Source organism: Piliocolobus tephrosceles, chromosome 6 (genome assembly GCF_002776525.5).
Source record: "Piliocolobus tephrosceles isolate RC106 chromosome 6, ASM277652v3, whole genome shotgun sequence".
NCBI classification, from domain to species: Eukaryota; Metazoa; Chordata; class Mammalia; order Primates; family Cercopithecidae; genus Piliocolobus; species Piliocolobus tephrosceles.
Window position 1 is genome coordinate 29198886 of NC_045439.1, and position 15165 is coordinate 29214050.

General features: G+C 53.4%; 2 protein-coding genes across 3 annotated transcripts in view; one reads left to right on the plus strand and one right to left on the minus strand.

Moving 5' to 3' along the window:
• Positions 1–316: 316 nt before the first annotated feature.
• On the minus strand, positions 317–11309 carry GSTZ1 (glutathione S-transferase zeta 1). 2 transcript variants are annotated; one of them, XM_023184900.2, is made up of 9 exons: positions 11018–11309; positions 7288–7339; positions 4996–5063; positions 4348–4428; positions 3865–3990; positions 2671–2749; positions 2059–2111; positions 1451–1500; positions 317–740 (listed from the first exon to the last, which is right to left on the minus strand). In XM_023184900.2, the coding sequence occupies exons 1-9, from the start codon at positions 11030–11032 to the stop codon at positions 614–616; spliced, it is 651 nt and encodes a 216-aa protein (XP_023040668.1). In that variant the 5' UTR covers positions 11033–11309; the 3' UTR covers positions 317–613. The 2 variants fall into 2 exon arrangements, with proteins under 2 accessions (XP_023040668.1, XP_023040669.1); XM_023184901.2 differs by lacking the exon at positions 3865–3990 and having other exon boundaries at positions 11018–11275.
• A 2-nt stretch (positions 11310–11311) lies between these two features.
• The window catches only part of POMT2 (protein O-mannosyltransferase 2), a 47673-nt gene continuing 43819 nt past the window's right edge, over positions 11312–15165 (plus strand). The window contains exon 1 of the mRNA XM_023184869.1: positions 11312–11759. Coding sequence (XP_023040637.1) covers positions 11512–11759 — 248 coding nt within the window. The 5' untranslated portion in view covers positions 11312–11511. The remainder of the gene's footprint in view (positions 11760–15165) is intronic.

Sequence of the window (15165 nt, forward strand, 5' to 3'; positions counted from 1 at the left end):
CACTAGATGCTTTCCTGCTTCTGTTATCTCCCTGGATCTTGTCTGATTCTTTCAGGCAGGCTTTTGGGCGTATCTCTCTTCATTGCCTTTAGGTCCCATGGGCCAGGCCTGCCACAGGGTAGGCAAACAGCTGACTGACTTCCTCTACTGGTCCAGGCACGGGATTCCAGCAGGGGACAGTGTTCATCTTCTGGAGTCTTAGACAAACAGGGTAGAGGCCTGGGCTTCAGTTTAACTCATGCCAAATTTCAGCGTGGGCATTCTTTGGAGTCAGACACAACAAAAGCAGATGAGAAAAGGCACACAGGCTTCCCCATGGTGTTATGGTGAGCACGCCAGGCATTTTAATCCACATTCTCATCTCAGCTTCACGACTGCCCCGTCACATAGATAACAGTATTCCTGCCCCGCTGCTCCCAGCATCTTCCTACCCAACCCCACATGCATTTGACAGATGAGGGGACTGAGGGGGAACAAGTTTCAGCAGGAAGGCAGATCCAGGGCTAGAGTTTGAGTCTCCCGTCTCCTCAATTAAGTCACTTGTTTCCAGGCCTCTTCAGCCCACCCAGCTTCTGCTCCTGTGGCCCTGTGCCAACGGGGCAGGATTTGGGAGCTAGGCCCTCAGCTCGGTGGGTGTATCTGGCTGCCGGCAGGGGTGAGTCACCTGGAAGGCCTCCAGGACCAGCAGCCGCTTGTTTATGGAGCTGATGGTAGGGTAGGGGGTGCAATCCACCTTGAATCTGTAGTAGAGAAATACCTGCTAAGCCAAGGTTTTCAGGGACACAGGGAGACTGCCCTGATGCAGCAGGGGGAGCAGAAGGCAGGGCTGGATGAGGTCCAGGGAGCTGTCCAGGGAAGGACGATGGGGCAGCCCTTATTCATAGAAGATGGGTAGGTCTTGTGCAGTATCGTTTGGCATCTGTTACCTACTATTCCTATTTCTTTGAGAACCTACTCTGTGTAAGGCCCAGTGCTGGGCATTTATATATACAGACTCTCTCTTCCCCCATGTTGGAAGCTTCTCAGGGGCAGGGAACGTGCCAGACATTTCCATATCCCTCATGCCTAGCATGATGCCTTCCAGAGAGGTGCTCATTCATGCCCTACTGAAGGGGTGATGGAGGGAGGCAGAGGTAGAGCTCACTTCTGGGCACAGACACGTCACATCTGAGGACATCAGGCAGGTGCTCTTGGGGGTCCACCAGGTGAGCCACCTCCTCTTAGGAGCAGGGGCTATCTATACAGGATCATCTGGGCTGTGGTGGGTGTGGTAGGAGCACTGCCCCAATTTCTTCTGCCCTCTTCCAGGCCGAAGTGGCTGTGTGGCCTGGCATGGTGGGCCCCTTGGCTGGATGGTGAAGAGTCTGCATGAGATGCTACCTCACCAGCTGAGTGGTAACTGACTGTGGGCAGAGCCAGGAGAAGGGAGGGTGGCAGGACTCTCTCTTACCTTTCAGCATTTGCCACCTGAGGCACCAAGCACAGATCAGCCATGGTCACCTGAAAGAGGGTTGGGTGGGTTCCCATGAGGGTGCGTACCCCAGACTCACTGGCTGGACTGGGTGTGTCCACTGCAACTCTACTGGGGGTACCAACGATCTGCTTTGGCTCTTTCAACATCCCACCCCCAATTCTTGTCTGCCCTAGGCCTGCATGTGTCTGTCTCCCAGAGCTGAAGTGCCCTCCCAGGCCGTGCTCCAGTTGCCCTGACAACCAACTCTGTGGGTTGAGAAGGCCAGAGAAGATGGATTGCCTGGACTGCGCAGACATCATCTAGTGCAATCCTTCAGTTGACGTGTGGCCCGCCTCATCGTCTCACAGCTAGTCTTCTACCTTGAGTAACTCCCTCTTGAGACGGTTTAGTGTAGTGGGAGTGAGCTGAGGAGTGCCCCACAGCAGAGATCCCCCTGCAGATGCCTCCTCAGGAAGCTGTGAGCCCCACCTGCCTCAGGGTGTGACAGATGGCTGAGTCTAAGGGGAAGAGAGTGACAGCCCTGGGGTCAGCATGAGGGAGGCGGCCACTGTGGCTGGGCCTGGGGAGGCCTGGGGACAGCTTACCTCATCTCCTACACAGTATGTGCCTGCTGTGCTCTGTAGGATCTGCTCCAGGGCTGTGGGGAGGCCACATAAACTTCTTATTCTGGGTGCAGGAAGGGGACACCAAGCTTTCTGGGCCTTGGCCTCCATAGTTATGAAATGAGCGCCCAACTGAGTGACAGACTGGGCACGGCTGCTGGTGAGAACTGGCAGCCAGGTCTGAAGAGAGCTGCTAGGGACAAGCTTCTGTTTCCTTAGGCTCCGCAGAGCCAGCCACCATTTCCCCCGCTAGAGTGGACAAGCCCTGCCATCGGCCATGGTGGCAGCTCTCACTCTGATGGCTGGCACTGTGCCGGCCTTGGTTTCCTGGCTGGAGGGGGCAGTGAAGCAGAAGTTGGGCCACCCAGCTATGAAGGGCTGTGGGCTGTGGGTGCAGGGACCAAGGTTCCTGGAAGCACTGGAGCTAAGGTCTGGAGGCCCACCCAGCCCTTCGCTTCCCGAGTCCTGCCCTCACCCATGCAACTGTCAGGACCAAAGCAGCCTGGGAGGGTGGTTCTGATACCCAGGCCCCTGTGTGCGAGGGCCATACCTCTAAGAGGCCACTGTGGGGCAGCTCACAGGGTGAGGACTCACCGTTAAATCCAGAAATGATGGCGTTCTGGGCCCAGGTCAGCTGGAACTTCTCTTCCACTTGCTTCAGGACAGACAGGTTCTATGCAGCCCAAAGAAAGTCTGTGATTGCTCCGAGAGCTGGGAGGGGGCTGCCCCTTGGCCAAACTCCTTCAGGGAAGTTCACTTGCCATCTGCCCCTGGGGGCTGGACATCTATCCTTTCTCCCCCCAGGCTCCATGAGCCCCTTCCTTCTACCAGGGCCCTGAGGCTGGAGGGAGGTAGCCGTCCCAGCAGCCACCTTCACAGGCTGCCCCAGTGGCCTCAAAAAGCCACGTAATTCCATCAGAGATGTGCATGAATCCCTATTCATGTGACATAAGATGCGGCCACGGCTGTGGCAGGTGCGCCGACAACTCAGGCCTGTCTCCCTCACTTCTCCCTTGTGTGGTCCCTTGTGAGCAGATGGAGTGTGATAGAGGGTGGGGCTGGGATGAGGGAGGTCCACAGGACTGGCTTTCAGAGATTTCCAGCCTGGCTCCATCTTGGCACTCCTAGAGCCATTGTACCTCTGTTTCCTCATTCTGCAGGAATTTTATTTCCTCAAAATGGAGATATCTGTCTGCTCCAACATCCTTTGTTAAAATGACATGGGAGTGGGGGGCACAGGCATGCAGGGGTCCTGACTTAGTCCCCACTTTGCTAGGACCTACCTGTGGGACTCAGCATAAGTCACTCGACCTTTCTGGGGCTATTTCCTCATTCAGAGTAGAAGCTGGTACAGATAAACTGTTTTTAATACTTACTTGTCTGTTTTAACAGTGACACTTAAAAAATAAAATCCTACGTGTATCCCAGTGTATGACCGAGATAGCACAGATGAAAGGGAAGCTGCTCTGGTTAAAGGCGGGAGGCCTGGCCCGGGGCCTGCTCAGTGTCTCCCCTGCCATCCTGGCCCTTTCCCCACCTCAAGCACCTGTACATGCGTCCTTGGAAACTAGAGCTTCTCGGAACGCAGTGGGGGACCAGCTGGGACGGCTGATTTCTGAGATTGAGATCTTTGTCCCCTTCTTTCACATGGTCCAGGTCAAAGCCCCTGAGAATCCAATCCCCCTCCCTCCCTTGACGCCCCCGCCCCCATAATGGGCAGCTCACAGCCAATGTGTGAGTGTAAGAGTGTGTGAGGTGTGCAAGGGTGCAAGTGTACAAGTGCCACACCTGCAGGGGCTGGATGCCACCAGCAATGAGGTCAGAAATCATACGCACGCTGGCCCTCTTCTTTGGGTCCTGAGGCAGAAGTCGTGGAGTGGGACGCGTCTCCTCTAGATACTCAATGATGGCCAGCTGTCCAGAGGGGAGCAGTGAGGCAGGGACAGGGCCCAGGACCCCTAGGCCAGAGGGGACAGGGCCAGCAAACTCCTCCTCCTCCTCTTCCAGCACCATCACTACACCCCTTCCCCCCACCTCCTCAGCTCAAGCCCTATAAAGCCATTTTGGACCTTATCCTGCAGAACTTGGTTCTCCATGTGCTTGAATCTTCCTTTATTTTCCTAAACAACCTCCCACCCTCCCCACAAGCCTTGTATTGAGCCTCTCCTATGTGCTAGGCACCTTGACCACACACAGGCGAGGAAGAGATGTCAGGTGCTCTCATTCAGGGCACTACTCTCATGAGGGCCCTCCCCCAGGCCCTGCACTCACTGACTGGTGAATGGTGATTCCATCAATCTTCAGGGCTGGCACCTGCTTCATGGGATTCAGTGCCTGGAAGTCCTTAGAGAACTGTGGAGACAAGGCCCTGGTGGGCTGGGTGGCCTGGACTGTGTTGGCCAGAGGAGAACCAAGCAAGCCGGAGAACCCCAGGCCTGCCGCCCACCCCCCTCTCCCTTCCCTGGGAAGGCCCTAAATCCTAGGGCCAGGGTAATCCCTGGGGGATCCATGAAGTCTCCCAAACCCCAGCGGCTGCTGAGCCATAGGCTTCATCCTAACAGCCTGGCTATGGGCTTTTCCCTGCATCTCACACCATGGCCACCAAGGCGGCTCCTACCCTAGTCAGCCATCCAGAGGGCCCAGTATGGGGTGGGGACCCACTCGCCACCCACCCTCCCACGGTCAGGCATTGGAGAGCTCAGGCTGGGGTACACAGCCTGGACCTGGGCCCTTCCCAGGCCTCCTGCTACTGCACAGCGTGCCACCATGTCCCACAAGGGAGAGCCAGCAGCCTCTTGCAATGACAGTCCACAAGACACAGGTTCACTTCTCTGGGGCAGAGCCTCCCCTTCTTCCCCTGCCTGGTGCCTCTTCAAGACCTCCAATTCCCACTTTGTGGTCTGGGAACAGCTTTCTTACCTGTTGGCCCCCATCCTTTATGAGATTAATGGGCACCGTCTCATAGTCAATGCCTTTCAAGGCCAGAGCTAGGGGAGACCACAGATAGCAGAGTCAGCGAACAGCCTCTGGCCATACTCTTAAAGAGCCCTTCTAGGGTGACATAAGGCCAAAGAGGGGGAGGCTTCTCTACACTTCTGGGTGGTCAAGGCTCACCTTGGCACTATCCCCTTCTCTCCAGCTTTCCTTGTTACCACCTGCTCCCTACCCCAGATGCACGATGTTCTGCCTCGCTCGCCCCTGAACTCTAAGAGACCTCACGATCTGGACCCCCCAATGGGGCCCTCATGCCCCCTGGGTGGTGATAAAGGTGTATGCCCTGCCACTCCGTGGGCTCCTGGAGGACAGCAAGGGTGTGTCATGTTTACCTCTGCTCCCCCAGGGCCTTAAACAGTGATGACCAGTGCCTTGGTTGGAGACATGCAATTACTCCCTCAAGAAGGCAACTAAGGGCCAAGTGAAGGAGCTCAGGTGGCCACACAGAGCACACACAGATGGCACTCTTGTTCTGTTGGAGAAGGATCTCTTCCAATCTATTCTCTCTGTTCTCAGGGCTGTTTACTAGAGATTCCAGACAGGCACTGGGCTCCTTGGTGGCCTTGGAGCGCATCTGCTGTGACTCCAGTCACCAGATTTCCTCTCCATCCCTTTTGATAATTTCCCCTGGCAAGCTGGGTAAAAAAACCTGGGTGGGTCAGCACTAGTGGAGAAGACTGCGTGCGTGTGCATGCGTGTGTGTACTATGCGCACTTGGGCATTCAAGTATGGTGATGGCCAATCTCGGGGAAGGGCAAAGGAATGAGGGGAGGAGGACCAGACATGTCACGGTGTAGACAGCCTGGGCAACACCAGGCTACTCCTAGTGCTGGTCAGCTCCCGTCTGGGGAGTGACAGTCTTTGGGGCTGGAGGAGACACCTGGAGGAGGGAAGGCCAAAGCACACAGGCCCTACAGACACCACCTATATTGCTCTGGCTTCTGGCTTTGGGCTCAGCCAGGGCAGAGGCACTAGCACCTGGGGATCGGTTCATCTTCTTTTTTTTTTTTTTTGAGACGGAGTCTCGCTCTGTCGCCCAGGCTGGAGTGCAGTGGCCTGATCTCAGCTCACTGCAAGCTCTGCCTCCCGGGTTCACGCCATTCTCCTGCCTCAGCCTCCCGAGTAGCTGGGACTACAGGCGCCCGCCAACACGCCCGGCTAATTTTTTTTTTGTATTTTAGTAGAGACGGGGTTTCACCGTGTTAGCCAGGATGGTCTCGATCTCCTGACCTCGTGATCCGCCCGTCTTGGCCTCCCAAAGTGCTGGGATTACAGGCTTGAGCCACCGCGCCCGGCCCCGGTTCATCTTCTTGGAGGAAAGTTTCTCCTGGCACCCAGTGCTCTTGCTTACTGATCCCAGCAAATACCAAGTGACTGCGGGATGGAGGAGGGGTCACGGAGGATAGCTTTGCCTCCACACTCTGGAGGCAAGCTTCTTGGGTTCAAATTTCAACACAGTCACTTGCTAACTGTGTGGCCTTGGGCAAGTAACTTAATGGGCCTCTGGAGCCAGACTATATGGTTTGAATTCCAGTTCTGCCTCTTAGTAGCTGAATGATCTTGGGCAAGTTACTTAATGTTGCCTCAGTTTTTTGTGCCTCAGCTTCCTCCTCTATACAATGGGAACTGTAATAGTACCTCCCTCCTAGGGTTGCTGAGGTTTAAATGGAATTGGGCACACAAAAGCACTCGGCACAGAGCTTTTCCTCAGTATAGACTGCTTTTCCTCAGTACAGTACAGCCTTTGCCAAATGCTGTGTTAAGCTGAGGGAGGGAAGGGTCAAACAAGGACTAGCCACAGGGCCCTTGTTTCTGCTTTTCTGAAGCCTCCACGGCTGACGCTGGCCTGCTGGTCCATTCTGTTTGCTTTGCCAGTTCAAATAAGATAAGAACTGAGGGAGGCCAGCTGTTCCCCTGCTAGTTACCAGGGGCATATGGATTTTGTGACCCTGCTTTAAACACGGTTGCCAAGGGGCTTTGGAGAGCAGTGTTGGGAGAAGTGTCAGTCCCAAGAAAAAAAACAACCCCCTTCCTCCCACCCTCACCTTGTGTTTCCAGGGTGGAGATGCCATGAAGGGATGGGGGTTCTAGGAGTCAGGGGACGCTGGTTGCTGGGGGTGAGGTCCTTTCTGACAGAGTACCCCTTCCATCCCAGGCCAGCTTCTCCACCCCAGGCCACCCCACTCCAGCACTCAGTCTGGAGGAGGCACAGCTTACCAATTCGAACTCTCCATGAGCAGGAGCTTCGGAAATAGGAATAGAGGATGGGCTGAGGAGAGAGGATGAAGGCACGTGTTAACCCATGCTGGGTGGGCTCCAGCTTGGGAGGAGTCAACCGTTTCTTCCTATCCTGCCAGGCCTCCTCTCGCAGGCCTGCATCTGGGCAACTCAGGTCAAGACTCCGAGCTCTCTGAGAGGCTCGTGAGGTCCCTTGGCTCCAAAATTGTGCTCGTTTGAGCTCCTGAGGTCCAAGAGGCCCCCAAAGGGGCAGCCAGTCTGCAAGTGCCTTCCTTACCTTGCCAGACTCTGTCATGGTATCGTGGTGACCCTCAGCCTCCCAGGGAATGTCCCCTCTGGCAGAGCTTCTGAGCAGGGAAAGGAAACCTAAAGGGGTGGATTTCAGGAGCCAATGGGGAAGCTGGGCTACCCAGGCACTGGGGGAACTTTGACTCTGGTCAGAAAGGGCATTTCTAGCCAGGAACAGTGGCTCACGCCTGTAATGCTAGCACTTTGGGAGCCAAGGTGGGCGGATCATTTGAGGTCAGGAGTTTGAGACCAGCCTGGCCAACATGGTGAAACCCTGCTTCTACTGAAAATACAAAAAAAATCAGCCGGGTGTGGTAGTGAGTGCCTGTAATCTCAGCTACTCAGGAGGCTGAGGCAAGAGAATAGCTTGAACCCAGGAGGTGGAGGTCGCACTGGGCCGAGATCGTGCCACTGCACTCCAGAGCGAGACTGCATCTCAAAAAAAAAAAAAAAAAAAAAAGGAAAGGGCATTTTTTTGCAACTTGCTGGAAGTTTCTTATGCTCCTGCTGGGGTCAGGTATGGTGTCCCCCCACAGAGCATGGCCTGGTTGTGATGCAGTAGTTTGAGTGGTAGAGCGGGGTGGGAGCTGGCATCTGGTCTGGATCTGGTGCAGGAACCAGCTCTGCATGACCTTGGACAAACCTCTGCCTTCTTTAATCTTCGGCTCCCTCATTTGTAAGACAAAGGGTTGCCCTAAAATGATGGCAGGGATTCCTTCTAGCAATGCGGAAAGATGAGGAATTCTGACTTTTTGATGCTTTGGTGCCTGTCTCCTTCAACTCCACCTCCCAGCAGTCCAGGCTCTCAGCTGTCTCCATAAAAACAGCTGGCAGATATGCTCACTCACTCCAAAGGTGAGGTCAAAAGCTGGCAGCCCACTGGGGCCCTATCTGGCCCTCAGAATTTCTGTTTGCTTAACGCAGTAGTTTAAAATGTTTCAGGTAGTTGCCAATGTTTAAAAATCAGGACATTTCGTTCTAGTGTGGTGGGTCATGCCTGTAATGCCAGCACTTTGGGAGGCTGAGGCCAGCAGATTACCTGAGGTCAGGAGTCCGAGACCAGCCTGGCCAACATGGCGAAACTCGTCTCTCCTGAAAATACAAAAATTAGCCAGGTGTGGTGGTGTGCGTCTGTAATCACAGCTACTCGAGAGGCTGAGGTATGAGAATTGCTTGAATCCAGGAGGCGGAGGATACAGTGAGCCAAGATAGTGCCACTGCCCTCCAGCCTAGGGGACAGAGCAAGACTCCATCTCAAAATAAATAAAATAAAATAAAAAAATAAAAATCATGACATTTTATATACAACCTGTTTTTTTCTTTAAAAAATCTGGAGACAGTAGATTTGGGCTCCTAAATACCAACAATTGATGGGAACAGACCGATGGCCCCCATCAACCAGGGTATGCCCTCAGATCTGCCATGGCCCATATCTGGCCCACTTTTCTCCTTTTTGTTACCTTTGGGCCCTTGGGGGCAGCTGGGTGTGTGATCTCTACTCCAAAGTTTAAGGGGCTCAAAGTTAATTTCTCTGGTGTTTCTTGGGGAGCCAGCATTTCAAAGTGGAACCCAGGAAAGACTCGCCAGTGATTAGCACTCATGAATCTTCCCACCAACGTGTGTATCCCTATGGATGGGGGAGAACTTGACAGAACTTCTCAGATACCCTGTTTACTACCCCTCTGACTACAGACATTTCACCAAAGCTCCCTCTCCCCTCTGCCACCCCCAGAATATTAAGCTGCTCTCTGAACCTGCTTTCACCATCCATGTACTACCAACTCAGTCTGCTAGATGGCAAGGGTACAAGTGGGAACCTAGGCCCTTCCAAGGTGGTTCCCAAGCCCAGGAGTCCCAGCCTGTCCTGAAGGTACCTTTTGTGAGGAAAGTAAAGATGGTCCTGGCACAGAAAGCAGGCGATGGGCAGAAAGTGCCTTTCGAAGAGGAATTGGGTGGCCACAACTGGATCTTTCTTATTTGGAGATGCAGTCCCCTTTCCTTACTTAGCCAGGTTACAGGGGCCCTGGGGCCAAGGGACAGGGACTGCTGGTGACCACTAAAGAGTGGCAGATATTAATTGGCTTAGAATCTCTGAAGAAATGCCTTACCTAATGGTTAAATGCCTTTGGATTACACCTTTGGATCTGTACTACGAATGACCAAAAGCATGGTAAATGCTGCTCCCCTCCATCACGACCCACAAGCAGGAAACCTGAAATCTCTTAGGCATTTTCTGCTTTCTCTTACCAGTGATAACTATGCAAACCATCCCCCGTTCCTTTCTGCACTTGTAGAACTAAATTTTAAGCCCAAGTATCCATCTCATCAGCACTCCTGGAAGACTTCTGTTTCCAATTCAAATATGCATTCTGATTACTTTAGCAGATTTTATTTTTAAACCATGTCTTACACATGATTTGAGAAAAAGACTCCTAAAATCCCATTTGGAAGAGGGAGGACTATACATTATTAACGTGACACAAAGTCCCCATCTAACGTGCCACCTTCCTTAGTGCCATAAAAGTGGTTCTCAAACTTTACGGCGCGTTAAGACCCATCAGGACTGCTTATAAAAACATGCAGATTCTCGGGCCCGTTCCACCATAGATGAAGAGTGGCTATGGAGCGGGCCCCGAGAAGAACACGTGAAAGCCGTGAAGCTCCCCAAGTGATTGTCATGACTGCCTCTCCTCGCTCGGGTACCTTTTTTTTTTTTTTTTTTTTGAGACGGAGTCTCGCTTTGTTGCCCAGGCTGGAGTGCTGTGGCGCGATCTTGGCTCACTGTAAGCTCCGCCTCCCGGGTTCACGCCATTCTCCTGCCTCAGCCTGCCGAGTAGCTGGTACTACAGCCGCCCGCCACCATGCCCGGCTAATTTTTGTATTTTTAGTAGAGACGGGGGTTTCACCGTGTTAGCCAGGATGGTCTCGATCTCCTGGCCTTGTGATCCGCACGCCTCGGCCTCCCAAAGTGCTGGGATTACAGGCGTGAGCCACCGCGCCCTGCCCAGGGACTCTTACAATACAAACATTAGTGGAAGGCCATCTCCTGCTAGGGCCAAGAAAGGAGCATGAAGGGCTGCGAGAAACTGGGAAGCTTGGGGCGACGTTTGGAAGCCCTAGTGGAGGGGTCTGTTAAGGGGAGCAGGGAGGGCGGGGCAGAAGTGAAGCGCGACTGGACAGCGACTCCACCCGGCTACGAACTCCCCACCAGGACCGCCTCCTCCCCCAGCCCAACCCTCCGGGGAATTCGAGACCCAGCGGGCAGCTGGCAGCACGCAGGCGCAGAGCGTGCCCGGCGCAACGCACGGCACGCCGGGAGTCTTTGTCTGCTGGGCGGGCGGAGCAGCTCACCTCTGACCCCGCCCCCCAGGGTCTCCAAGTGTCTAACCAGTTTCCCTCCACCCGGGTGCGCGGCACAGACCTTCCCCGCCTGCATCTGGCACTTCGCGCGACCCCTCCTCTAGGCCGAGAAACTTCGCGCCTGGGACTCGCCAACAACTAAGGCCCAGTGAAACTCGACGAGTCAGGCCCGTGCCTTTCGTCCGGGTAAAGCGATGGTCTGGACTACAGTGATCCTTCCGGTCGCCTCTGGCACGCCCAGCCCTCCCGCCACGCCCCGTACCCGGGGGCTGCTGGGAGTTGCAGTTCCCTGAGCCCGACCCCTCCTGCCCAGTCCCCCCTCGGGCCGGCCGGCCCTCCCGGTCCCGACATGCTCTGCGCCTCCTGCCGCCTCCTAGCGGCCCGGGCCGCGACCACGCTGCCCGCCCCTCCCCGAGCCTGGGGCCCCGCACTCCGCTGCCGTGGAAGGGAGTTGCATTTCCCGGGGTACCCCGAGCTGCCCTCCTGTGACTCCTTGGCGGGGCAGCTGGTCAGAGTGTGCCTCTGGGCCGGTGGGCGACCCGGAGGAGGGGGAAGATGCCGCCGGCCACGGGCGGAGGCCTGGCAGAGTCCGAACTGCGTCCCCGGAGGGGCCGCTGTGGGCCCCAGGCTGCTAGGGCCGCAGGCCGGGACGTGGCCGCCGAGGCTGCGGCGCGAAGCCCCAAACGGCCTCCCCTGGGCTCACGGCGCTTCGAGGCGGCCGGCCGGTGGGCCCTGCTGGCCTTGGTGACGCTGCTGTCCTTCGCCACCCGTTTCCACCGCCTGGCCGAGCCGCCGCACATCTGGTGAGTGATGGGAGGGAGTCGGTGGCCACCATGGCAACCGCGAGGGGACGCCGTCCTCTGATTGGCCCGAAGGTACGGAGGAGGCGGGATCTACAGGAGGAGGGGCGGGGCCGTGATGGAGGGGAACTTGAGGTACCGGGTGGGTTGGCTTCTGGCGAGGTGCATTCTCTGGGAGGGGGATCGTTTTGCTCTGGTGGTGGGGCAATGGGATTGTTAGGATCTGAGGAAGCAGCCCTCATGTCTTCCGCGTTATGTTACAGTGCATCACTTGGCTTGCAAATTGTGGCTTTTAAAGATGCTTTCAACTTTCCAAAGAGAATTGCAAATTCTTGGGTAGAGAATTTTCTAAGGGCTGAGTTCCGATATCTGCAGGATTTTCAGGCATCAACAGAGGGGAAAATACCTAACTGTGTACCTTTGTCTTATAGGGCAAGGACAGTTTGATTGTTCAGGTATGGTGACAAAAGGATTTTAAGAGGCAGAACTCTTCCTGTGAGAAGAGATTTATTTTCTTAAAGGTTTTAGCTTGTACTACCCAGATACTGGGTGTCTGGGTGTCAGAAACGGAACTCCTTTTTTTTTTTGAGACGGAGTCTCGCTCTGTCGCCCAGGCTGGAGTACAGTGGCGCGATCTCGGCTCACTGCAAGCTCTGCCTCCCGAGTTCATGCCATTCTCCTGCCTCAGCCTCCAGAGTAGCTGGGACTACAGGCGCCCACCACCACGCCCGGCTAATTTTTTTTTTTGTATTTTTAGTAGAGACGGGGTTTCACCGTGTTAGCCAGGACGGTCTTGATCTCCTCGTGATCTGACTGCCTTGGCCTCCCAAAGTGCTGGGATTACAGGCGTGAGCCACCGCGCCTGGCCCAGAAATGGAACTCTTTAAGCAAAAAGCAGGCAAGAAAACAGACTGTCAGGGTTGCTTTATTTAGAAATTAATATATTAGCCTGTTATTGTGTCGTGATTGCTGGCAGAAGATGAGACTCCTGGGTTAGAGACAAAGGACTTTATTACAGGAAAGAGGATGCATGTTAGAAGCAGTTTCCCTTGCCATCCAAGTCCCACAGGGTGACGCTATGGGTTTAAATGGATGACTGCACAGGCAGTGGGTTGCATCCAAGTGAAGGAACGACCAGCTTGGAAAATCTGCTGTTTTATAGACGGCAGTACGCAGACCTCCTCTTTGTCCTGGTGGGAGACACTGCCTCTTCTCTCAAGGTTGCTTGCTGCAAACACAACCCTGAGAAATGGCCCAAGTGAGATGCAGTCAGGGCCTTGCATTCTTGGTATACCCAGAATGATGTGTAGAGGCACGAGCAATCTGACAGCCTCTCTCACTCCTCGATTCTGCAGTCTTGGCTTCAAGCAGATTTTCACATGAATGTGCAACTCCCCTGGCTACTCTGATTAACCTGGCTGACAGAGGCAGGGACCAAATCTTTTCAGTTTGTCCCTTACAGCATTTAATTAAGGTTGTTGTCAATGGGACTCTAAGCAGCAGAATAAGGCCAGCTTACAGTATTTACCTCAACCATGCCCTCCAGAGTCCTGAATTCAGCCACTTGTGAATAAGTCCTGGGGGCACCAAGGAATCTTATTTCACACATCTGGTCTATTAACCACTGTGACCTGTGCACAGAAGTTCAGATTGATCTCTGATCTTTGGTGTCATTACCAGTAATTACAATAGCCCTCTACCCTTGTAAAAAAAATTTTAAGAAAGTAACTACCAGGCCAGGCACGGTGGCTCACGCCTGTAATCCTGGCACTTTGGGAGGCCGAGGCGGGCGGATCACCTGAGGTCGGGAGTTCGAGACCAACCTGGCCAACATGGTGAAACCCCATTTCAACTGAAAATACAAAACTTAGCCGGGCATGATGGCGGGTGCCTGTAATCCCACCTACTCAGGAGGCTGAGGTGGGAGAATCGCTTGAATCCGGGAGGCAAAAGTTGCAGTGAGCTAAGATCACACCATTGCATTCCAGCCTGGGCAACAAAGTGAGACCCCACAAAGTGAGACTCCATCTCAAAAAAAAAAAAAAAAAAAAAAAAAGTAACTACCATGATTAATGGAAAGATATTTTGTGACCCATTCTTCCTTACACTAACATATTACTTGAAGGAGTACAGGCCACTCCAGGATTTTTGTTAGATTTTTATTTGGATCACCATCAAATTTAAACCACATGGGCAGTGTCACTGAATAGTTGCAACCTCAATCACTAGACAAGGCATAACCTAAGGAAGGCCCCTAGGATCTCAGGAGAAGCATGTGATTTGTATCAGCTGGTTTGTTAGAAGGTTGTGCTGATCTGTGTGTTTGCACACCTGTGAGGGAAGTCCGTGTTTGGGAGTTGGTGTTGATGTCATCAGGCACGTGGGAATAGTTCAAGACTGGCCATGTCCACATGAGTTTTTATTTTCTTTTTTTATTTTCCTTTTTCTTTTCTATACTGACCTACTAGATAAAGTTTTTTTGTTTTCATAGTGAGATGACAAACTCAGCCACAGGTCAGATTGCCAGCCACAGTTGCTGCTTGACTTAGGTGGACCATATGAGTGTTTGCCAGGCTTTGGTGCCTGGCCCACAAAGAGAACATTGTTTCCCTTCTCTTTACATCTCCAGGGGCCTAAGGTGTTCCTTCCCCAGATGCCAGGATTGTTTCTTTCCTTCCGTTGCTACATAATTGTGTGTCCTACCCTAGTACCTATAACTTCACCTTTTCTCCATTTATTCACTATCCAGACCTTTTAATACCCAAGGGCATTGTTAGAAAATTGACAGAGGCCCATTATGTCTTCTACCTTGACACATGTGGGCCACTGTAGGGGGACTTTAAAACCACTGTACCCAACCAAATGATCATTAACTTTATGCTGTAGCACCAGGCCATTCCAACAAGACAATCTAGTGACTGAACTAGAATTAAGTCCGGATTACATAGATAGCCTCCTCCTTCCAGCTGATCTGGGCTTTCTGTAAGGCAAAGGATGAACCATGGCCAGAAATGGTCAGGGAAGAATCTTAAATTTTCAAAATAGGTTTATAGAACCCTCCACCCCTTTTTCCTGATCATTACCCAGTTGGTAGGCAAAAGGAGATGAACCCTTTCTGAGAATGGCTGCCTTAGGTGACCAAACTGCTGCACTAAGGTGTGTAGACCGGGAGGAGGTTAAAAACAGAGTCGAACATCTTTTTGAGTTGATCTTTGAGGGAACTATTCAGTACTTGACAATATTATGCCTGTGGATGGTAGGGAGTGTGGGAGGTCCATCGAATACCTTGGCTATTGACTGTTGACACTGTTGGGTGGTCGTTGTGACAAAAAGATATGCCACTGTCAGACTGTAGATGGCTTGGAAAGCAGAAAACCTGGCAGAGCTTAGTTCCAAGGGCCACAGTGGT